Source organism: Sebastes umbrosus, chromosome 3 (genome assembly GCF_015220745.1).
Source record: "Sebastes umbrosus isolate fSebUmb1 chromosome 3, fSebUmb1.pri, whole genome shotgun sequence".
Lineage (NCBI taxonomy): Eukaryota > Metazoa > Chordata > Actinopteri > Perciformes > Sebastidae > Sebastes > Sebastes umbrosus.
In genome coordinates, this window is record NC_051271.1 from 27,466,900 (window position 1) to 27,492,792 (window position 25,893).

Consider the following 25,893-nt stretch of genomic DNA (forward strand, 5'->3'; position numbering starts at 1 on the left):
TGATTTGTTGAAATTGCCAAGTTACTATGAGGCATTTCTGTTTTATCATGCAGTGTGCAGTGACATGTGGCTGCCAGAGAGGAGCTTTAGGAGTTAAATGTATCGTTCATATTATGCACCAGCAGAACGTACAGTATCTAGTAATCTAAGAAAACATGTAGGAGTGTACAATAATTTATTATTAGTCTGGCTAATTGCCAGTTTTGTGTCAAGATAGTTTCATGACGTTTTGATTTGGCACAGAGATTTTTCTTCCGTCTCCTAGTTGACTCATCCACCCCCAGATTTGGCAAGGGAGGAATTATGGAAAAAAATATGATTGCCGATCTACAGTATATATTAAAGACTGAAATACAGTGAGAGCGTAATAACATACCTGTATTTACTGAGGTTTTCAGTTACGCCGTGAACTGAGGCGAGCCCAACACACACAAGATGTCAGCTATGATTGAGCCAAAACCATTGTCATAATTCTGCTTCTTTCTTTTCCTTAAATGTCTCATAAAAGCATCAACTGTTTCAGAGTTAGGACAGGGAAAGCAGCTCTAGACAACAGAAACCCTTTGGTACACATGAACTTCTAAAGCCAGACTCCTCCAGCTTGTGCTGACTGAGCCCCCTGGGAGTCCGTGTTGGGAGTGCTCGACATCTGCCTTCACCAGTGGTTGGGACGAGAGGGGACTTGTGGAGGTCGCCTGTGTGAGAAGACCACGGAAAGACTTTTTACAATCAGTTTCTGATCATAAGCGAATCAGTAGCAGCTGACGGACACAACGGAGAAGGAAAAACAGGAGGACTGCATACCTTCATTCACTCCTGCCCGGTTCTATGAACAGCCCAAAAGCTAACACTGTCTTAAATGTGTGTTGCCACTGGCAACCACGGTTGCCATGGTAACAAACGGCTCCACCATACAGTAAGGTAGGAAGGAAGCGAGGGCATGCAAGGCTGCGCACAGAAAAGTGAAATGTTCTGCATGACTGTCTCCATTTGACTATCATGCAAGTCAATAGGTCGTGACCTGGACTCTGTTGTGTAACTCACTGAGCTGTGCGCTGACGGCATCGTACAGTGACAACAAGTACTACATGTTTACTGCCATGTGCATGTACAACGGAAGATCAAACGACAACAAAACAAAGGCTTGGGGGTGCGTGATAATTAAAAAAAAAAAAAATTAAGCAAAGAAGAACAAGCACCAGCCACCACACCTCCTTTTTCTATTCCTTTATTCAGTCCATCACTTTTATTTATTCTTAAAGAAAGGCCTTTTTTCTTGCAGGATCTTTTTTTTCATTATGGCTTTTTAAAGGTGATATTGAGTAATTACAAAATATTTTTTGCTTTAGGCCCTTGGATACAGATTTCACCAAGAATGAGCAGTGGTGGGAGGTAACTGACGGTCACTGTCTCATTTTTAATTGGTCGACAAAAGAGAAACACCAAAACTTAACTATATTACACTTGAAAAATCTTGTAATAAAGTAATTAGCCAAAAATATTGAAGCATACAAATTCCATTGGTCAATCTGATTTTAATAAGCTCATTTGAAGGCTTTGAGAATTTACCAACACATAAAGAGAGAAAAAAAGACTTCATCGAAAAGTGCTGCTTACTTAATGAGGTGCTTAGTGTGTAAGATTACTGACAAAACGTTAGCAAGTATACAACTCACAAAAACGTTACCTCTAAAAGACTTTTCTTACCATTATAGAAAAGTTACGAATATTTTTTAAAGACACATTTCATTTCAAATGAAACAATTCCAGATGACTTGCTGGTTCATAAACTTTAAGTTAATAAAATCATCAAATTTATCCCTTCTCATAAATTTCATCATATTCTTTGTTAAAAAAAATCTACCTACACATTAAGTCAAAAGTACATACATAATGTTTCTGAAATGCACAGACTGAAACAGCATCAGATTACCACTTACAGGAGGACAGGAAGGTTTGTAGTTTTAGGAATATACATGAAAAAGATGACTTTCTCTGCTCTAGAGGAATATAAAAGTGTAAACAAAAAGAAAGGCGTTTTCATATGTGTGTGTGTTTCTAGTCAAGCAGGGAGGGCTCTGAAGGACGTATGACAGTGGGTCGGTTGGGAGCAGCCGGGGGTCTTCTGCTGCAGGAAGAGAGAGGAGGAGAGGTTTTGGGAGGGGACGGGGGGAGGGAGAGAAGAAACATGCAAGGCAAAATATCATCAGATAGTCATGCACCAAAGATTCCCAAAACACCAAAGCCAGAACATACAGTACAACCCTTCACCAGCGGTCTCAATCGTCCAAGCAACTTCCACCAATACCAAAGCCACGAAAAGACATCAGATTGTGTATGTGTACGATTTTACCTGGGAATCCCGGGCGGCAGCGCAGGAGGCACGCGGGCCGGCCTGGAAGGGACAAGAGGCACGACACCAGAGTTGGGATCTCCCGGGTAGGCCGTTTGGCCCGGTGGTCGAGACGGGACGGGCGGTGCTCCGAATGCTGGTGAGGGGTTGAGAGGTGGCGGAGGACCCGGGGTGGGCCCCCTCGCTGCTGGGGGGCGGCTGGGAGGGGGCGCTGTTGCTGAGGCAGGGCGGGACGCCGGTGGAGGACTGACACAGAGAGACGGAACGATTTTGAGTGAAGAGTTACATTTCAAAATGAGATGAATAAGAACATTGTAAGAGCCAGTTATGCATATCTCTATATCATCTTATAGTCTATGTTGATGTCATACATTAGATATGTTCTGATAAAATCATCATGAATAGCGGATTATGCAAAAATGATTATTAAAATTAGGATTATATAAATACAAGTACATATTTGAGTGGAGTTTGAGAACATAGTATTTCATTTATATGCATCAGGTGGCAGTGGTGGAATGTAACTAAGTACATTTACTCAAGTACTGCACTTAATTACGGTATTTGTACTTTACTTGAGTATTTCCATTTTATGCTGCTTTATACTTCTACTCCACTACATCTCAGAGGCAAATAATGTACTGTTACTGTTCACTTATAGTTACTTTTTACATAAAAAAGCATATATGATGCAGTACTTTACTACTAATCTACACAGTAGTATACAAAGTATCTAAAAATGGCTCCACATTGATGAACTACAACATTAAATTGTATTCATTAGTGACAAAAACAGAATAACATAATATTCTATAATAATATAACACTGTGAAAAGAGCCATTTAGCATAATGAGTACTTTTCCTTTTGATACTTAAAGTACATTTTGCTGATTATACTTAAATACTTTTACTTAAGTAACATCTTGAATGTAGGATTTTACTTGTAACAGATTATTTTTAGAATGTAGTATTTATACTTTTACTTAAGTAAAAGATCTAAGTACTTCTTCCACCAGTGTCAGGTGCCAATACCCTGAAATTATTTTGGTGCGCATAAGTAAATACAGTATGTGGAGAAATAACGGGATGCTGATTAAGCAATAGAAGGCTGCTAGCGGTTGACTGTGTAATAATGATTCTATGGTGATTTTTTATTTTCTTTTTTACATAAACACATAACGGCAATCGTGATCTTTTGGTAGACCAGGATACACACCATGCAGGACATTGTACAGTAGAAAAATCAACATGTCAGTGGCCTCTGGTGGCCAAACTATGTAATGGTGACACAGTTCCTAAATACCTAGTTTGGCATCTCTGCACTGACATCTGACATTACTTACACAGATACCCATATATCTGCAGTTTGCTAATATCAGCCCATATATTTGTGTTTATTCACGTTCGTTACCTTGGCTCCTTGGCAATCCAGTTGTCGTCTACTGGTGGAGGCACTGGGGTAGAAATAGTGGTGGTGCTGATGTCTCCTATGAGGACTAGTGCTTCTTTCAGAGCATGATACATCCTCAGCATCTCGTCTCTCCTCTGAGCCTGCTCTGGTGACTCCTCCATCAAACTGCCCTGGTCCCCGGCCACGTACAGGTAGGAGAGCAGCTCAGACAGGATGAAGTCCTTCGCCTGGAGATGGGAGACGAAAAAGGAAGTTGATACAGCGAGACTATACAAGAGAGAGTTCGGACCTCCAGTATGTCACTGAGACAGATCAAGCGGAACACGTACACTGTTGATCATGAGGTGCATGATGGTCTTGGGCATGAGGTCTCTGATGGACTTGTTGACGATGCCGATATACGAGTCCACGAGGTTGCGGATGGTCTCCACCTGTCGCTCCAGCTGCGGGTCCATGGACACGGTGTCGCTAGAACTCATCGCATCTTCGCTCTCAGGCTGGAGGAGACAGACAGAGAGGGAGATGTGAGGGATGCAGAGGCAGAGATGTTTTGTTTGAGTGAGTGTGATCCTGAAAATGTATTGTCTTCCTCAGATTGCTATCACTACTTGATAGTGATGGGTTCCTACATGAACACACTATTGTCTGCCCATGATTTTGGTTATTACACGTGAGCATTTTTGGTGTTTTTGTCTGTGCACTTTGTACTGGTTTGAAGTGGAAAAATGAGGCAATGTTTGAATCAGAATCTGATGACAGCTGGTGGGCTCTTTGGTCACCGTCAGTTAAATCTGATCAAAGCATACTCACATTGTGGGTGTGTAAAACTCTAAAATTACATCAAATAAATAATACTGTAACTAAAGATGTCTTTTATAAAACTTTGATTCTTGGATTGACTGACTATTTATTGTTTTTGAGAAATACTTGCAATACTGCAACTGCATTTTAAACCAGGGGTGGAAGTAACAAATTACACTACAGGTAAGTGCCTGAATTGGACCCTAATTCAGCAGTTTCATGACATGATCATCACACGCATCTTGGATATATTTATATGCATATCTTGGTCATATATCCTACTTCAAGTGTATTTTTGCATGCATTTCATTACATACAACTTCCATTCCTATAGTTTGTCCATAAATGTCTTCGGTGCGTCTTGGATATATTTATATTTACATATATGCACATCTTGGTAATATATCCTACTTCAAGTGTATTTTTGCATGCATTTCATTACATACAACATACATTTATACAGTTTGTCCATGTCTTTGGTTAATAAAAAAACTTGTTATGTAGCTATTTATTCAATTCAAATTGTACACAAATATGAGGCCGAGTGGACTGGTAAAGCTATATTCTGCTTTGAGAATGAAGAGGAGTAGAGAAGTTGAACCTGGAGCAGATTGTGGAGGACCATTCAGACAGGTTAGTACAACAACACACTGCTGAACTCCTCAGATGAGAAAACATCAACAACCACTTCCTTGCATAGTTGCGTGTGTGTGCTATGTGGTGTGTAAAAAATGGTGCAGTCTCTCCTTTGCTGTGATGTGTTTGTGGTTTATTTATATGTGTCCACGTGGTCAGCTTTGGTAATGTCTTCTTCTACTGTTGTTTCTAAACGAAGTTTCAGGCGCCATGGTGTTCATAGCTCATTTGATTTATTGTCGATCATTTTTTTATTTAGTTGTCTGAGTTTTAATAATAATAATAATAATAATAAATACAACTTATATAGTGCTTTTAAAGAACTCAAAGACGCTTTACACTATCGGGAGGGAAGACGGTGTGAGACAAACAGGAGACAAACAACACACACAGGTGCACTCTCATACATACACAAGGAGAAAAATGGGTAAGGGGAGGGGGAGTCTAGGAATATGCAGAGGAGAAAAGATGGGTCTTGAAGCGGGACTGGATTAGGGTGAGGGAATCAGACTGTTTAATGAGTTGTGGGAGGGAGTTCCAAAGCTTGGGAGCTGCCCTGGAGAATGCTCTGTCCCCAAAGCTGCGGAGGTTGGACTTGGGGGTGGAAAGTAGACCTTAATTCTTGTGAGGCTACACTGAGGAAGGCAGTTGTATATTTATATAATTGATAATCAGTTGTATGCACAGACTGCAGTGTCTGTCTGTTGGTTTGGACAAAGGGGATCTTGTTGCTGATGTTGTTCCACTTGTGTATAAGTTGACATTTAATGCAATCTATTTTGTAGTCTATTCTTGACTTTAACAATAGTATTGTTTATTCCCCACCCCTTTTTTTTTCTTTTTTTTAAATGTAATGCAGTAACGTTTACTAAGAGTACATTTTAACTGACCTACTTTTTACTTTTACTGAAGTAGCCTACATTTACTTGAGTAAAATGTCTTTTAAGTACTTGAGTACAATATTCTAGTACTCTTTCGACCACTGCTTTTAACTAACGGTAGTCTTGGGCACAGCTCCAAGTTCTTGTCCACAGTAATGCAAATACAGTTTAAGGCACATCTATTTTTGTTTTGTTTTCACCTTCCATCCACACTACATCAGTAATTTTGATCATGAATCAGGGATCTTGTTGGATTCACTCTCTTTAGTGAATGACCTGAATAGACTAGTGTGGAAGGTAAACAGTGGATAGCTTTGGCCTGGATATTGGATCCCCAGTGTGCTTCCTGGACCAGCAGGAGGGTGAATTGAATGAGCAGTTTCACACAATGCGGTTGATGAACAGGGTATAGCTAAAAACAGAAACATTTCAATTTAAAGAAGGAAAAAAGTAAAGGAAAAATTGCAGACGAAACTCTCTGGCAAACATTTGTCACTGGAATACTTTGTAAACACAACGTGTTAACCGCTCTATTTAATATGTGAACACACTCCTGTGTACCTGGTCTTTCTCTGGGTAAACACCAGCTCTGAGGAACGAAGCCTTCCAGCTGTCCACATCCTCCTGAGTGTCACATGCCAGCTCAATCTGACGCAGGTCTTTATACACATTCCTGTAAGACACATGCTCAAACATTAACCAAAGATTAGAACAGAGGAACACCATAAACATGACTGTTTTATAGGATCATAGCATCCGCACCTCTGTTCAGTATTGAAGATGGCAAAGACGTGTTTGCTGGACATGAAGCCCTTCTCCGCATCTCTCAGCTTCAGGTTGTCGAGAGGCAGCATGTACTTCTTCTCTTTCTCCTGATAAAACACACACGGCTTGTAATGACAAATATAAAAGAAGGCAAGCTATAACAAATGAACCATCAACTTAGAGCAAATGTAGCTTTATACTATTCACTCTTTGCTTTACCAGATGCTGTAACTTTTGTCTTTGAAAACAAGCCCACTTCCTCTCTATCCCATAGAAATAAGGCGAGTAAACTCTACATCTTCGTGCATTTACTGTCCCATAAGCAGCCTTACCTCCTCATCTTTGTACCAGGAGAGAGACTCGGCGGTCAGGACAAACCAGTAGTCCTTGGATCCTCCCTTCATGATACTGATGTTGATAGTGAGCCAGCCTCTGCGGATCACCTGCACACGAGAGCCCAACAGTTGACTAAACTACACACCCCACACAAGGGGTAATATGTATCTACAGAGAGCCAACACAATACTAAAAATAAAGGACAGACAAACACACAGAGAATTGGCATCAAAATACAGCACAACAGCCATGCAAGTGCAACAGTATCCTTCATAAAAAAAAGAGCAAAGTGTAGTCAGATCAACCCATACTGTATGAACTGAAAATACACCACAAACGTAGAGACTAGGGCTGTCAAAATGAACGTGATGAAAACGCGTTAACGCAAATTTGTCCACCACTAATTTCTTTAACGTATTAGGCTAGGTTAAATAACGCTCCAAACTTACGCAAAATTTTGGCGAGGAAAAACTGGCATGGCCATTTTCAAGTACCTTGACCTTTGACCTCAAGATATGTGAATGAAAATGGGTTCTATGGGTACCCACGAGTCTCCCCTTTACAGACATGCCCACTTTATGATAATCACATGCAGTTTGGGGCAAGTCATAGTCAAGTCAGCACACTGACACACTGACAGCTGTTGTTGCCTGTTTGGCTTGAGTTTGCCAAGTTAAGATTTGAGCATATTTTCTATGCTAAATGCAGTACCTGTGAGGGTTTCTGGATAATATTTGTCATTGTTTTTTGTTGTTAATTGATTTCCAATAATAAATATATACATACATTTGCATAAAGCAAGCATATTTGACCACTCCCATGTTGATAAGAGTATTAAATTGACCAATCTCCCTTTAAGGTACATTTTGAACAGATAAAATATATGTGATTAATTCATGATTAACTATGGACAATCATGCGATTAATCAGTTAAATATATTTTAATCGATTGACAGCCCTAGTAGAGTTTGAAAATAAACGATGACAGGCTCCAGTGAAAAGTCACCTTCTCTCCGTCCCACTCTCTGTCAGACTGATGGACAAAAAGACAAAGTGGAACAGACACACAGGGATAATAAGCGGACATATGGTCTGAGTGGTGTAACCACAAATGTATTATGGAGCTGGAGAGCTCACCAATTTGTCTCAGTGGCAAGCTGTGGTGTTTTAATAAAAAATTCCCCTGCTGTTTCAAAAGCATTTTCTCCATTGAACACCATTACAATCAAGGTTGTTTGGGCATAGACGAGCTAGGCGCCAAGGAGAAGGGCCGCCATCTCGGTACATGGTATGTGGCTCTCAAGATACATCCATGAGTGGAACTCTTTCACTTCCCCCCTCTTCACCGAGCAGCCACCACGTTGTTTCTCGACATGGCCCCACCCACCCAAAGAGGAAGTGACAAGTGGAGGTGCAGGGGGGTACGATACTTACAAGAATCTCTCCCTGGGCCATAAAAAGCAGGAACAGAAGAGGAGAAAGAGGAAAGGGAAATGGAGAGAAAAGACAATAGGGGCACAGACAAGAGTGTGTAAATGTGAAGCAACAAAGGACAACAGTGAAAGGAGAGACGGGCTGAGGCAACGACAGAGAGAACAAGAAATGAAAGAACAGCAGGAGAAAGCAGCTGCTATGATGCTACAGTGTGACGGCTTTATGTGGTGCAAAGGGTAGCTGTTTAAACGGGCGAGTTACCTGATTGGGCATGACTCTCTTCTTGGTGACGTTAGCAGCAGTCCTTTGCTGGGCACTGCAGGAGGAAGATTCAATAACATAAACTCTGGTGTAATATCCAAGGATGAAGGGATAGCCAAAAAAATATATATTATTTAAATATTTCTGATATCACTATTACCCAAGGCCACAACTAATTTCTTAAAGCCCAAGATGAAGTCTTCAACTGACTTGTTTTGTCCGATCAACAGTATAAAACCCAAAGACATTCAATGTATTGTCACATATGACGAAGAAAAGCAGCAAATCCAATCAAATGAGAGAATGTAACTAGGGAGTGTTGACTTAAATGATTAATCTATTCTCATAATGGTTGACGATTCATATTCTGTCCATCGTCCAAACGATTAATTGAGTCATTGTTGCATCGATGCAGAATCGTACTTACAAAAAAATATTTTAATTGTTGAGATGGGGATATCTTTAAAAAAACAGTTCCTTGTAGGCTAATGAGTACAAACTATTAAACAATCGGTGCTTCATGTGTGGGTCCCTATGTTTGAGAAGAGCTGCTCCCATAAGCGAGTGGGAAAGCTCAGCGTTCAACAACATAAGTCAGAAAACAGCAGAACTACCCCTGTAAAGGACTAGCAGTGCAGCCGTGCAGATTCTACAACTTCTTGGCTTCTCAGTAATGTTGACTTTGCAGTTTTGAAATACAAATGTTGGTGGTAATAGTTAAAGCCCAACTGGCCATAATTCGCTTGGTGCAGATATATACTTATTGACGTATATGTTGACAGATAAGTAAGAAAAAAGTGCAGTACAGAATTGCCAAAGATATATTTGAGGTAATGAATAGGGGCGTAAATCACAATTTCTTTTATCACGATACAATATTATATTGATTATATGGACAGTGATACGATAGTTGCTGATATCACAAAGTCTGCCACGATATGATTTTGATTCAATTCACTTTAGAGGCCTGCGATCAATATGAGACAATATCATTTGATACAATCAGTTACATTTATATAAATTCACAAAAAAACAACTAAAATATTATTTGACAAATTTACTACTGGGCTCTTCCAGACATTTAAATGAAAAACAATGTATTCTTTTTAATAAAAATAATTACAATTAAAATATCTTGTTGTTCACTGTAAAGTGCCACATTTCTCACGTTTAAGCACTGCTGTGAATGTTTAGAAAGGAGGTGCACTTGGACGGAAATGGTGACAGACGTGCCACGGGAATTTCAAAATAAAGATATCATCTTAAAGATGACGATATACAGTATATCGAGGTTTTCACTTTGCATCAATGATATTGGATCGTTGATGATTGAATCGATACATCCATGTCAATGTATCTTCACACCCCTAGTAATGAATATTGGTCTAGCAGGGTGGGATGGTTACTTTAAAAATGCATTCCGATACAATTACCTTTTAAAAAATGTAGTCAGTAACCTAATCCAAGTATCACAATATTAAATTTACATAACTTGATTACTTTCCGTTAATTTACCTTACTATCAAATATGCTAATAAAGACAGGAGATAAGAAATATCAATAAGATGACTTTTATTTAAACTTAAGTACTATATATATATATATATATATATATATATAAACATAGCCTATATGTATAGAGAGAGAGATTTTTTAAGCTGCAGTGTTAAGCAGTATGTTTGGAAATGCACTGCTCGATTTCTGCCACCAGGTAGTGCCTGTGAGTGAGTAGCAAGATAAGTAGAAGTTGTAGGAGAAGAAGTATTCTTCCTCTATTGTTGTTATTACCTGCCTTAGCAAGAAAAAAATGTGTAGACACATTTTAGAGTGGGAATACATGCTGGTTTGTATTGTTAAGTACAGGAATATAATCGCTACAAGTGAAACTACGTCCCAGCGTCCGCCTGTGTCTCTGGCTGCAAACATAATTAAAGTTATGCACATTTAAATGTGAGAAAAAAACGATTTTGTTAGTATGCTACTCACACAGATTTTCACAGCTGGAAGGCAACTTGCACTGTGCTGTGCGTGATGTTGTTACCCCTTTTCTGCTTTATGTACAAAATAATGGCGAAATTTCCACCCAGTGAAACGATTTTCTGATCCTAATGAAACTCATTGATAATATCTTGAGTAAGCATCTTACTTGGCAAATCCAATGAAGTCCTCGTGATTAGTGTTGATGTAGGAGAGCTCAATGTCAATCAACAGCAGCACCTGAGAGGCAAAGCATTACACACATTATGTACACAAAGAAGTGAAACCTTACAAATGTACAGGCGGGATGCGTCCATCTTTCTCTCTATCACACACACACACACACACACACACACACACACACACACCTGGTCTTTGGTCTTGCTGTCTCTCTCTCTGACGTAGGTGGTGACGATTCTCTCCGTCTCTTCTCTCAGGCGAGGGTACGATCCCAGCTGTAGACGCACACACACAGAAAACACACGCACTGCTGCAGGCACCGTGATTACAGGACACACACCTGTGAACACTGTGTATCCTCACGAGCATCTACACCCAACCACTGACAGTAAATACACAGTATAAACACACAATATGAGGCAGGACATTTGACACATAAAGAGGAGGCATGCACTAATGAGCTCCGTATCAGCTTGAGATTTCTTGTCAGCTACGGATGTTGTGATGGCAATTAAGCTGTTACAAGTGAAAGAAAACAGTGAGCATTAGAGTGATATCATCTCAAGCTGATAGCGAGTCTCAACAAATCAGGGAGGAAGTGTGGAAAAAGATCAGGTTAAAGTCAAGAAAGAGATGAAGACTGGGTAGGGTCTGGTGTGTGTGTGTTGGGGGGGGGGGTTACATTATGGGTGTCAGTGGTAGGGCTGCACAATTAATCGAATATTAATCGCGATCACGATTTTGACTTCCCACAATTAAATGACCATGATCGATTGCGTTATTGGCGTTTATAATGCGTGCTCCGCGCATAGATCAAGTGCTTCCTAAACTAACAGCTAGAGATGCACCGTCAATCAGCAGCTCGCTTCTGCTGGTCACACGCACACACACACGTGCAGCCGCCACATGATGGTTTTGTGTTGGCACACAGCGGCACAGTCAGTACCGTCTCACACACACTCACACACACACACACACACAGAAGACATAAAGCTGCAATTTGTCACAACTGCAAGTCCAAAATAAGCCGTGGAAGAACAACCTTAAAAAAAAAAACTAAACTATAACCCTAAAAATCAATGAATAATTGTGATAAATAATCGTGGTTTCAATATTGATCAAAATAATTGTGGTTATCATTTTGGTCATAATCGTGCAGCCCTAGTCAGTGTTGCAGAAAAGGGGTGTATCTCGGGAGAAATACATGAAAATCTCCATTGACAAGACAGGGTGGAAATCAGCCACAGTTGTGCCATTTCTAAGCATATTGCTTAGTGTGAGCGCGGGCATCTGATTTGATGAAGTGAGGCAGGGTGAGGGATTGTTACGTAAATTACCAATCACAGTGCTGATGGGGTAAGTGGGCTGGTAGGGTGTCCAGGATCAGAATGGGAAAGGGCTCTTATAGGTTCGTCATTAAAGAGGGAACCACAGGGTAAGGCGGGTGGGACGTGTGCTGAGTGAAGCCTTAAAGCAGCGGTGAGGGGGAACGATCAACAATAACAGACGACGACAAGTTAGTTGATTACATTTTTTGTGACTCTCTTTTTCCTCCTTTGACTGCCACTCTTTGCTCACATGTGTTTCTTCCCTTCACTCTCTCTCTCTCTCTCTGCATTCATCACTTTTAAATCTGTCTCTCCGCTGTTCCTGTTTACCTTTTCAGTGCACTTCCTGATCAGGGTGACAAGCTCGGTGACGACGAGGTCGACACATTTCAGACAGGGGTCTTTCAGCTTAATGACCTGCTTTTTCACTATGGCCTCAAACGCCAGGTCTGGGGTGAACAGGCCTGTCCTGTGGTGAGGCATCATGGGAGTTGGAGGTTTAATGTCAGGTGAAGGAGGAGGCGGTGTAGCATGGGCCATGATGAGGATAAAAGGAACGGTGGCAGAAAAATGAGAGTTGGATGGAATAGTTTGGGGAAATAAGGAAAAGAGTTTCAAAAAGGAAAAGAATATGAGAATATGAGAAAAAAAAAACAGGTATTTAGTTAGTTCTACTTCATGTACAGAACAGAAACAAGCTGCAGGTTCTCAATAGTGTTCATTGCAATTTTAGCCATGCTAGCAGCATGGCTCTATGGATGGCAATGTCAGTCGGTCCACCACTTTGGTCCAGACCCAAATATCTCAACACCTATTGGATGGATTGCCATAACATGACAGATGATGAATCCTAATCACTTAGGTGATCCCTTAAATTTCCTCTAGCACCACCATCTGGTGAAAATCTCAACTTGTCCAATGCTACTTTACTTTAATACTTTTGCTGCTAGCATGCTAACACGCTAAACTAAGATGGAGAACATGGTAAACATTATACCTAAGCATTTGCGTGTTAGCATGCTGGCGTTTTAGCTTTTAGCTCAAAGCTCCACTGTGCCTAAGTACAGCTTCACAGAGCCGCTAGCATGGCTGTAGCGCTTTAAAGGAGCAGTGTGTAGGATCTGGCGGTATCTAGCGGTGAGGTTTCAGATTACAACTCTTCCTGTGTGCCAAGCGTGTAGGATTGTTACGGTGGCCAACACGAAAACGTAAATGGCCCTCTCTAGAGCCAGTTGTTGTAAGAGTAGAGTGCTTAGAGTGTGTGTGTACGTGGAAAGTGAGTGGTGAAGCAAGAGAGAGAGAGAGCGGCAGCAACGGGAGCGAGTAACGTTATCGACTCAAGCAGGAAAACTTAACAGAGTTTGGTTTGTCTGTTCTGAGCTACTGTAGAAACATGGCGGACTCCGTGAAGAGGGCCCGCTCCCTATGTAGATATAAACGGCTAATTCTAAGGTAACAAAAACACAACAATTCTTATTTTCAGGTGATTATACACTAAAAGAAAACATTCTTATTAATATTATATTCCATTTCTGCCTATAGATTCCCCCTTATTGTTACACACTGGTCTTTTAAGTCTTGTGTTAGCTGTAGCATAAAACCAAGCCTGCAGCTTGTTTTGTAATGAACGTGTACAGGAACATGTAACAGCCCGTCTGTTTCTAACCACACAGCCTCTCAGAGACACCACTCCAGTGCACTGCGTTACAGCCAGGACAGTCAAATATATCCACTGATGTTCATGCATGTGAACTTCAAAGCAGGGCTGTAAAAACTGAACCGTTCCTTTGAATTCATCCTTCATTTTTCAATCCAAGATGCAGAAATGATGTCCAAAACCACATAGCTAAAAAACTAAAACGGCTGCTTCATAAACTGGCACCAAAAGGGCCCCTGGCAGCTCTAAAGAGTTGGCTGGTCTCTGTGGAGTGTATGTACGGGTGTGGCAGCCAGGCAGGAGACCATGCAGTGATACCTTATTAGTGCACTGTCTGACTGTGTTGATGAGCTCCTGGATGACCAGGTCGATGCATTTCAGACAGGGCTCTTTCAGCTTAATGATCTGCTTTTTCACTATGGCCTCAAACGCCAGGTCTGGGGTGAACAGGCCTGTCCTGAAGGACATACACACAAGACAGACATGGAGACGTGGAGCAGGAGAGGGGGGGTAGATGGACACACAGGAAGAGCGTCAGACAGGCACACGGATGGAGGAAGACAGGAACAGACACACACTGAGGAGGACCAAATGAGGACCAAATGAGGAGTAGTGGAAGAAAAACTGGAACAAGTGGAGTGGAAGACAGCCATAACAAGCAGCCAGGGAGACGAAATAAAAACTGCTCACAGATAAAAGAAAAGAAAAGAAAGACAGACAGATGAGACAGCACACTTAATAGAGACATGAAAAAATGTGACAGACATTGACACTTGAAGACAGAAGACTTTATAAAGCTGAGAGGAAACAAATAAACAGGGAAAAAACTGGCAGACAGGTGAGCAGATATGAAGACAGCAAAGGCAGATGTGTGATGTGCTGTTTGCAGGCTTGCCTGACTCCGTGGATGTTCTTGATGGCATAACTGATCTCTCTCCTCAGCTCCTTCTCATCAAACTCCATCTAAGATACAGTGCAAAAAAAGATTATGCCAAGTCTTGACATAGCCTTTGGGTTGGTGTGCCCTTTCTTAGTGTTGAACTTAGGCAACACAGTTACAGTATGACAACAGTATTTATAAAGATTGCTACATCAGTAGTGTAAATACAAAACAGTCACAGAACACATTGTTAACTTAACCATGACCGCTTGAGTTTACCCTCAGAAACAAACAATCCTTTGACACAGTTGTTTTTTCTGTTAACGTGAAAATAAAAGAGAGCAAATATAAGAGAGCAGGCATACAAGAGGTTGTATGTCTCCTCCGACCAGTCAAGTTTCAGTTTACATCCATGTCTGTCAACATTTTATATCACTTCATCATTTTATCCTGTTAGACATTTGTGTGAAATTGTCATAATTAGCATATGAATTCTTGAGTTATGGCCAAAAACATGTTTTGTGAGGTCATGGTGACCTTGATTGAATTCCAAAACCAAATTCTAATCAGTTCATCCTCGAGTCCCAGTGGATGTTTATGCCAAATTCGAAGAAATTCCTTCAAGGCGTTCCTGAGATATTGCGTTCAAAAGAATGGTACGGACGGACAACTCGATACACATAATGCCTCCGGCCACAGCTGTCGCCTGCGTGGAGGCATAATTATATGTGACTTATAACTTAAGTTAAAGAAAAAAACAGCTGAAATTCATGCAAACACCAATAATAGACTAAAATTATAAGCAAGCATAAGCTTATTAATCTATAAAACATAATAATAATACTCATGATGAAAATGATCACCTTCACCAGCTCGAAGGGAAAGCGCTCATGGAAGATGCGGTTGATCTTTGCTCCACCTGACAAGTTGGAGGTGTCCACCTGATCCCCAGATCCCTCGATGCACTTTTCAAAGTCCACGCCAAACTGCTGCACCATCCTACAGGTTGTACATAGTACACATGAAAAAGTCTTAACTTCTTCAATAATGTATTAGTGTGTCTGCGTGTGTCGGTATGTGCATGTACTGACTGGAGCAAGGCCTTGGTCTTGCGTGTGGGGTCGTCAGGGCGGAAGTTCTTGTACTCCTCCACCTCTTTCTCCAGCGATAACAGCTGGCTTTGCAGCTTACTGCGTAACCCTGGTAACGTGTCACGGATGTGGTTGGTAAGTTGCTGAAGAGACAGAAAAATAATAGATTTTTCCAAAATTTGTGGAAGTCACTATACCTGTTTTTATTATAAGCTCATGAACTCCGATCAAACGGTCAAACTAGGCAGCGCTGATCAAATATGAATCAATATCCTGTTACTGTAATGCCTATTTCTCGCCTCAAATGTTTTCAGAAACATCTTGTAGTGTTCTGTTTAGCTGTTAAATGAGAAAGTTTGCTCTGGCTGATGGGCAGTGCTTGATTTTGGCTTTTGGTTTTGAACATGGCTGCTGAGTCACAACCTTTCTCATTACACAGCTAAACAGTTCACTAAAATATGTTTCTGAAAACATCTGAGGCGAGAAATAGACATTACAGTAACAGAATATTGATTCATATTTGATCAGGTGTGTGTCTCACCTGATTGAGGGTCTTCTGCAGGTGTGGTGTACCCATGCGTTCTGCAATGTGTCTGTACCCGGGGTGGGACAGGAAGAACTTCCTCTCAGCAGCCAAAGCAGCACGGATGTCTTTCTTTCCATCTATGTCCTTTTGACTGCGGTTCACCACCCCGATATAACCTAAAAGAAAAAGCCCAGACAAGGCAAAGTAGTTTTTTTTTTAACCTCATTTAAAGGAAGGGTTGGTATTACTGTTCAAATACACTTTTTGTTATATTAGTTGAAATTCTCATTACATCCTGAAAGCAATCAATAAATCAAATGCTCTGACAAAAAAAAGTAAAAAAATCCGGTATCTGTGGCTGTCGCAGAACTTTAATAATCCCGTCCAATCATTTAATTTGGCCCGAATGAAATCGGGCCGGTCTATATGTCTACCTGCCTGCGTGCACTCTGCCCGTGCACTCATTGCGGGTCACCGGAGTCTTCCACAAGCTGCTAGCTTGACAGATGTGAGTACTAACAATAGCCATGTTTGTTGTTTAAGTTGATTATGATACTTTTGGAGGAGTGGCTTTGGAGGGAGGCCTGAAGCGACGGACTATCAATGTTGGCGGCTTGGCGACCTTCTCGCTGGATTTAGCGACTTTTGGAGCTAGTGCTGCTAGCTACTTTAATCGGAAAAGAGTTGGCAACACTGGGCTCGGTTTTTCGGTTGGATAATTTATTTAATACGTACTCTTCTCAGCATTACCAACCCGACCTTTAACATCATTTGTTGTTGTTTCATTTCAAAACTAATGTGTAGCATTACAGAGCAAACATAATAAGTTATATGTCACTGACTGCTCCGTACTGTATATGTGTGTCTGATAAACTGTTGATTGTTCCAGTCCCTGGTTGCAAATATCAGTGTGCTGGGATATGACTGTGGGTTAGACATAGTGATATTTGGCAGACTTGGCCATGTTCACAGGGTTAGGCTGGTTAGTGGGTCTTGATTGGTAACCTGACCCGCCAGATGGTTCGTTACCATCTGAGAAGTCGTCATTGGAAACTGTTTGGAAAAGGCAGGCACTTTCAAAAAGTACTCGGCAGGTGATTGGATGAACAATCTGTTGATTAAACTCTTGCCGAAGCCGGTCGGGAACACATCTTTTCCATCGAGAAAAGCCTTCAGTGCCGTTCTTTGCCCTTCTCTCCAGTTCTGATATAACTGATGCTATTTTGGCTACACTAACCTCTATCAGGAGTCGCCATTGTTGTTATTTAAAATTAACCGTCTCCTCTCCATGTTGTCTCACATTCCTAAACCACGCCCATAGCTGCCAGTAGCTCCTCACAGGACGCTGATTGGTCCGTGTTCTGGCTTGGCGGACACAAATGCATTACTTGAAGCCTGACGAGATGGATTTTCGTGTGATATTATTGCCTCACCTCTGCGGAGTGGCAGTAGTTTGTTTTCCAGGATGTCTCGTGCGTCCGTCCCCTCGTCCATCAGGTCCAGCTTGGTGATCACACCAATGGTCCGTAGACCTAAAGACAAAAAGGCACTATTGATAATACTGATGTTCGAGTATTCACACATGGAGCAGGGATTTTAGGATTAACACGGATAATTTAGGCAGTTAAATTCTAATAACCCACAGTGAACAGTGTTTTAGCAGTATTTTGCAGTCTGTTAAAAAACGCACATACAGCACACACACTGCTTAAAAGATATAAAAAAGACATCTACAGCCATGGGGTTTGCAGCTATTCGGTCATAAACCAAAGTATTATTTTTTATCTGATGATGGCATTACATGAAAGTGTAAAAATGCTAAACTGTAGTTAATATCCATTCTACAGTTACAAGCCTGTACTTTAAATAACATCTTCTGGATTGAATGAAAGAAGGCCAAAGGTGGGGATGATTCAATTTAATTAAATGTCTAATAATCTTATTCAATACATCTATGCTGCCAGGAAGTCTTTTAATAATGTAACTGTTAATTATTCTGACGAGCCAGCTCCTGCACTGAGGCAAAGATTAATCGAAAGAAGAAGAGTGATAATGGCTGCAAGCTACAGCAAAAAAGTAATTAACTCTGTACCAAATTAGAGCCCAAAAAAGGTAACATTAAGAAAAATATCCAGAGAAAAGGTATCCAAAGACAGATTAACATGACCACACACACAAACACATGCTTTCTTCGAGGTCTCGCAAGGTCCCCTTACCCTGAGGGTCCACCTCCTTGGAAATCTTGAGGGCGTCGGAGTTAGCCAGGTCCATGTTGGCCGGGGTGACAGCCAGGATCAGACAGCTCTCCTTGGTGATGAACTGCATCAGCATGTCCCTGATCTGAAACTCGATGTCGTGAGGCTGGTCTCCCACGGCCACTTTGGTCATCCCCGGCAGGTCGATCAGGGTCAGGTTCAGCACTGAGAGATGTTGATGGGGCAGTAGACAGGAAATAAATCAATCAGAGGTTGAAAGCTTGCAGCTAGAAGGCTGAGTTTGTATGTGTGTGTGTTACCATTAGGGGAGTAGACACGGAGGTTGATGGGGATGGAAGAGATGCCCTTGTTGGATCCGGTGATCCGGTCAGTCTCTGCTTCAATCTCCTGACGGACTTCGTCAAAGTCCACAAATTTACGTCCCTTACAATGCAGGAACTCTGCATACTCTGCATGGAGACAATGAGAGATTTAGACAGGAGAGAGGGCGATGGACTGATGGGAGGTTTAAAATAGAAACAAATATGATAAGACAGAGATTGCTGAAAGTAGTGCAAGAACTTTGAGGGAGTTTCTATCAATGTTCAATTAAACAGAACTGTTAATTTTGGCAACACACATCAGCCTCTATGTCCTGAAAAGCCTGGATTTAATAGCGCAAACCCTTTCCCGACTGTTTGACTCATGTGTACGACTTGCCTGCTTTATTGTTAACCAGCTGAAGAATGAGAGGACGACGGGTGACGATACCATTTCCTCTGGGCAAGAAGTCCCTGAGAGAGAGAGAGAGAGAGAGAGAGACAGAAAGTTAAATACACACAGACAACTTAGGGACAAGGATATTGACAAGCAAATGTCTGTTTGGTTGACAGACGCGTCACAAAAATATGTTAAATCAAATGTTAAAATTAAGGCTGTCAAAGTTAACGCGATAATAACGCAAAATTAGTTTTAACACTACACTACTACTAATGCAATAGATCTACCGGAGGTTGTAGTCAAGTCAGCACACTGACAGGTTGCAGGTTAGGCTTGAGTTTGCCATGTTATGATTTGAGCATATTTGTTTTATGCTAAATGCAGTACCTTTGAGGGTTTCTGGACAATATTTGTCATTGTTTTGTGTTGCTAAGTGATTTCCAATAATAAATATATTCATACATTTGCATAAAGCAGCATATTTGTCTACTCCAATGTTGATGAGATTATTAAATACTTGACAAATCTCACTTTAAGGTACATTTTGAACAGATAAAAGATGTGCGATTAATTTGCGATTAATCATGGACAATCACAAGATTAATCGCAATTGAATATTTTAATTGATTGGCAGCCCGAGTTAAAATAGGATTAAGAGAAATCGAGTACATTACTCCCTGATTAAGTATTCAGCAACATTATGCTTTTACTCAGTAAATGAATACAATCTGGGGAAAAAAGTCTGTGAATATGTGTTGGCTTCTACCAAAATAAGAGCACAAGCTCTAAAATTGATCCCCAGTGTCTAAGCATGTACATGTGTGCATTATTGATGCAAGGCAGAGATTGACTTACAACCCTATTCATTATAAATAGTGCAAAGAGAAAAAAAAACACGTCTCCCAGTTTCCCCTTCTCATCACATACACGTTCATCAGAATGGAAACCCCTGTTCAATAGAATTGTGATCATTTCCAGGTCACTGACTACACGTCTCTCCAGGCGATGATGGTAATATGTCTGTGTCTGTCTGTCCTTCTGTCTCTGTGTTTGCCAGGTCAGCAGCAAAGCCTGAGTTTCAGCGTTCAGCGTAAGGTAAGCAGGCCATACACACACACACCCACACACACACTCACACCCTGTGCCTGTTGTCCACTGCTGACAGAGCAGTCCGGATGTTACACAACAGTGATTCCCATCCTCTTTCCTCATCTCTTCCTGTCACTTATGAAAGCGCAACATGAATAACACCATTACCAACAAGACAGTTAATCCATTAAATCATTGTGTCATTTATCCAGTAAACATCCCAACCAAACATTTGCTGGGTACAGCTCCTCAAATGTGAGGATTTGGGCTCTTTTTGTTATTTTTTCACACTTTATAGTCTAAATCAAAGGTCCCCAACTAATCGATTAGTATCGAAATTCATCTGTAAATATTTGGAGTATTGATTAATTGTTTTAGTCATTGAAAGCCAGCAAAAATGCTAAATATTTTCTGTTTTCAGTTTCTTGACTGTGACAATTTGGTGCTGTTCCCTGTTTTTATTTTCCATCGCACATTGAAAATCTTTTCATTTTGGACTATTGGTTGGACAAAACAAGACATTTGAAGGTGAACACATTTGAATTAATAAAAAAAAAAAATCAACAGATCAATAATTAAAATAGTCATTAGTTGCAACTCTATCCCCAACCTTTCTGACTTTTGGCCCTTTGAAATGAAGCAGTGACTACTTGCCACCCCTTCTCACAGCTTACATACTGTATGAGCACAAAAGAGTGATTATTCCCCTCAAAAACACTCAGATTGTTATGCTTGAATAAATGTTAGAGGCTTGAAGAGGTAAAACCATCCAATATTTCACAAACAAAACAAAATAATTATAGATTTTTATAAAAAAAAAAAATGTTTTTTCTTATCTTCTATCTCATGCATCATCTTGTGACCCCTCAGATTAATCATTTGACCCATTGGAGGGGTCCCCTTCCCCAGGTTGGGAACCACTACATTCAAGTAGAAAATAATAAATAGATTTAGTTGCAGCACCGACTGACTAAAACCTACTCCAGCTAACTAAAAATTGAATAAATTAACTTATCTCACGAGGGCTGATTAACAAACACGAAAACAGCGGCGTGGCCGCCTTCTGTGGGTATCTGGTACCCAGTGTGTCATATACACATGACAGTGCAGCTGGTGACATCACTGATGACCCCAGCACAAACGCATCAATGCCCCTACTGTCTCCCCCAGCCACTGCTTGGGACTCAGAGACAAAAGGCAACAGGAAAAAACGGAGACGTGGCTGGCTAATCCACATTCCCTATCTCTTGGACAACAAGTGAAATCATTCTGACATATAGAAGAGTCAAGTGTTCCCTTTTCTGGGCACCTTCACTTGGAGATAAAAACGCAAAGCTACTACGGATATTTTCAGTAGATCAGGCCTGTACGGCAGCAATGCAGCCATGTCTTCTTCCTCTTCCCTTTTTCCTCATGAATAGATTTTCTCCCAAGGCTTGTTAAACTGGCTAAGTGATTATTTTACATAAACTGAGCAGAGTGATCCTAACATATGGCATTAATGCAACAGTTGGTTTGCTGCTATTTGTCATCAAAGCGGGTCCACACAACTGCTCATTCAAATTCCTTTATACTCATTCATCAACCTCACAAGGAAATTCAGCAGTGCAGGCATGCTGGGAGCGCAGACTCTGGGCATTTTTAATTTGTACTTGTCAGTGTATTTGTACTGCCTCCTTCAATACTTCACCTCTCTCACAATAACCTCATCAAACCTGCCAACAGTCTTTTTGTACCTCACCCTTGAAAGTAAAACATTGACCTGACCTATGTAATGTGAGGTCTATAAAGATGAATTTACAACCCAAGGCTAGGCAGTCTCAAGGAAAAAACAACCTTTGTAAATGTTTGACAGAATGGGCCTATAATATGAAGCAGCAGCTGCACAGATCAGTGCTAATATGAGAACAGTATTAATATTGAAATATTTGCAGATCATGGTACAAATTTGTGGAATGTCTTCTGTGGGTTACAACTAATAAAGTCCAATAAAAACGTCCATATTGATTGAGGGACGAAATTGTTTTAAAAGCTGTATAAAAGTGATTTTAGTCCAGAGCTCCACATCCCCAAATCTATAAATTGTGTCTTTATATATTAGCACTGATCTGTGCAGCTGCTGCTTCATATTATAGGCCCATTCTGTCAAACATTTACAAAGGTTGTTTTTCCCTTGAGACTGCAAATATTTCACTATCCACAAACGTGTATTTTTGTATTTGTGTTGTGTAAAGTCACATCCACAAAAATACAGGGCGATTTGCAAAATACGCATAACTTACTCTGCAAATACATATTTTAAGGTTTACATGTAAAGTGATATCTACACATTTGTGCATCTATTTCGCATTTGCAGATCGCTTCCTGTGGATTTGTGGGCCACATGACATTTGCGAAATAGATGCACAAATGTGCAGATATCACTTCACATGCAAACCTTAAAATACCTATTTACAGAGTAAGTTATGTGTATTTGCAAAAACCCCTGTATTTTTGTGGATGTGACTTTACACAACACAAATACAAAAATACATGTTTGTGGATGGTGAAATATTTGCAGATCATGTTATTTGTGGAATGTCTTCTGTGGATTACAACTAATAAAGTCCAATACAAACCTCCATACATCAACAGCTGTTTGTTTTTTTCTTGTGCGTGCGTAAAATGCGTGATTAACGGTCGTGAATAGCTCCAGAATGGAAAGAAACCGTTTGGAAAAAAAAGAAAAAGAAACCGTTTGGAACGGGGAGGCACCGACTCAGAGCGCGTAACCATGGTGCTTAGTTGGCGACTTTTACGCAACAGCTCGGCGTAGTTTGTCTTAAAAACAAGCAACACTCACAGACTACAGTCATAAAAGTAAAATCACATTCAACAATGTCAGATTAAATCCAAAACTACATATAAATGAGTACAAACCTCCCGACGAAATTCTCCAACACGGAGCTCTTCCCTGCGCTCTGGCCGCCGACCACCGCTATCTGCGGCAGGTCCAGGTTGCAGGTCTGTCCGATGGAGCTGAAGGCGTCCTGGAGCTTGTTGATGAGCGGGATCAGGTCTTCCATGCCCCGGTTACCCATAGCGGCACCTCGGTCAGCCCAGCGGGCTCTTATCCGGCTCTGCTCCTCCGGTCAAATGAGAGCCAGAGAGGGTCGCTCTCTTCCTGCAAACCAGAAAGTTCCCAGATGGCACTGCCGCAGTTATGCCACGCTCTCTGTGAGTTTATTTCATTAAAACACACGGCAGTCTAAGAGTCAGGAGTCCAGACCGCACTGGCGAGGTCACTGGCTGGGTGTTTGCATGATAAAAGTAGCCACATTAAACCCGAAAAACTTCTGTCATCATCCGGTCAGGCGACACCCAGCCTCCGCCGGAGATCGTGGCTCCGCCTCCAGCGTCACTTTCCCCTCTCTCATTGGTCAGCTGGGACGTCTGTCAACATACGTCATCAGATTTTTGGACTTGTACTTTGAAATAGGAGGAATGGAAAAATCTGTTTATAGAAATAATAGTAATAATAATAATAATGATAATAATAACGATAATGATAATAATGACAATAATAACAATAATTATAATGATGATTACGATAATAATAATAACGATAATAATAAGAATGATGATAATAATAATAAGAATGATAATAATAATAATAATAATAACAATAATAATAATAATAACAACAACGATAATGATAATAATGACAATAATACCTATAATAATAATTGTAATAATAACAATGATAATTACAATAATAATAATAAGAATGATAATAATAATGGTAATGATAATAATAATTGTAATAATAACAATGATAATGATAATAATGAGAATAATAACAATAATAATAATGATAATTACAATAATAATAATAATAATAACGATAATAATAATAATGGTAATAATAATAATAGTAATAATAATAAAAACGATAATATAATAATGACAATAATACCAATAATAATAATAATTGTAATAATAACAAAGATAATTACAATAATAAGAATAACGATAATAAGAATAATAAAAATGATAATAATAATGGTAATGATAATAATAATTTTAATAATAACAATGAGAATGAGAATAATGAGAATAATAACAATAATAATAATGATAATTACAATAATAATAATAACGATAATAATAATAAGAATGATAATAATAATGGTAATAATAATAATAGTAATAATGAGAATAATAAAAAAATGATAATGATAATAATGACAATAATAACAATAATAATAATAATTGTAATAATAACAATGATAATTACAATAAGAATAAGAATAACAATAAGAATAATATGAATGATAATATTAAAGGGAATAATAATAATAATAATAATAATAAAATAAAGATAATAATGATAATAATAACAATAATAATAATGATAATTACAAAAATAATAATGATAATAAAAATAAGAATGGGAATAATAAGAATGGTAATAATAAGAATGATAATACAAATTGTAATAATAACAATGATAATGATAATAATAGTAACAATACTCAAAACTCATACAATTACAAAACACTTGAAGGGTTCATTTGCAAAAAAAAATGATTGTGCACACAAGAAAACGTCAATCAAACTGACGTTGAATAATCCAATGTCTTTTTTTTTTTAAAGCTGCAGTGGGTAGAATTGGAACAAATAAGATTTTAAAAAGTTATTTTTATAAAACGGTCATTATACCCTTACAGTAGTGCATGAGACAGGTAATCTGAAAAAATCAACTGAATAATTTTCATTTCAGTTTGCTTCATCAAAAATTAAAACATATGAACCCATATGAACATTGAAGCAGGTTTTGCATGGCTGTAATAATTTGTTCTGTTCATACTGGCCTTTAAAAGATGTCATGTCATCCATGTTTAATGCATTATAAACATACTTAAAATGCATTATAATCTGCTTATAGCACTGTATAATTATATTTATAAGCACCCATACATTTTCAGATATGTATCAGATAGTTGTAGGTCTGTATGAAGAACTTATCCATAATCAGTGTATTACCTATAGTACAGTACCTCCTCAATTTGGAGAGGCAGGCAGGAGTAGGCTACCAGCGCGGGAGCAAAGCAATGTACTGTTGTGTACGGGGCCGGCAGCAAAACCTATTTTGGCCTCCTAAAAGAAACGCATACCAGTTTAAAGAGGCAGTGTGTAGGATAGTGGTATCTAGTGGTCAGGTTGTAGATTGCAACCAACTGAATACCCCTCTGCTAAATTGACGATTTGCAAATGAATATAAGGGTTGTGAACAATGGCGCTTTAAAGCGCACAAAAAATGTGGCTGGATGAGCCGAAAATCATCTAGCAGTCGTTCTGTTAGAATGCCGGGACGGACCTGGTTGTTTAT

General features: G+C 39.8%; 1 protein-coding gene across 4 annotated transcripts; it reads right to left on the reverse strand.

Moving 5' to 3' along the window:
- Positions 1-1,212: 1,212 nt before the first annotated feature.
- On the reverse strand, positions 1,213-23,903 carry LOC119484664 (dynamin-2-like). Of its 4 annotated transcripts, none has more exons than XM_037763641.1 (20): positions 23,442-23,903; positions 19,434-19,507; positions 19,034-19,183; positions 18,735-18,938; positions 17,952-18,050; positions 16,534-16,694; positions 15,993-16,135; positions 15,765-15,900; positions 14,917-14,984; positions 12,695-12,833; positions 11,225-11,311; positions 11,026-11,096; positions 8,880-8,934; positions 7,181-7,291; positions 6,846-6,955; positions 6,645-6,756; positions 4,095-4,262; positions 3,766-3,992; positions 2,354-2,599; positions 1,213-2,125 (listed from the first exon to the last, which is right to left on the reverse strand). In XM_037763641.1, exons 1-20 carry the CDS (start codon positions 23,600-23,602, stop codon positions 2,059-2,061), a joined length of 2,589 nt encoding a protein of 862 aa, XP_037619569.1. In that variant the 5' UTR covers positions 23,603-23,903; the 3' UTR covers positions 1,213-2,058. The 4 variants fall into 4 exon arrangements, with proteins under 4 accessions (XP_037619569.1, XP_037619568.1, XP_037619570.1 ...); XM_037763640.1 differs by having other exon boundaries at positions 1,213-2,128; XM_037763642.1 differs by lacking the exon at positions 12,695-12,833 and adding an exon at positions 14,340-14,478 and having other exon boundaries at positions 23,442-23,902.
- Between the last annotated feature and the right edge of the window lie 1,990 nt (positions 23,904-25,893).

Excerpts from the sequence above, each read along its gene's own strand:
- LOC119484664 (XM_037763640.1), bottom strand. The coding sequence starts at position 23,602 with ATGGGTAACCGGGGCATGGAAGACCTGATCCCGCTCATCAACAAGCTC. Across the intron at positions 18,051-18,734 it reads CAAGGAGGTGGACCCTCAGG|GTCTACGGACCATTGGTGTG; the intron begins GTAAGGGGACCT and ends TTTTGTCTTTAG. Across the intron at positions 4,263-6,644 it reads TTTACCCAGAGAAAGACCAG|CCTGAGAGCGAAGATGCGAT; the intron begins GTACACAGGAGT and ends TGTCTCCTCCAG.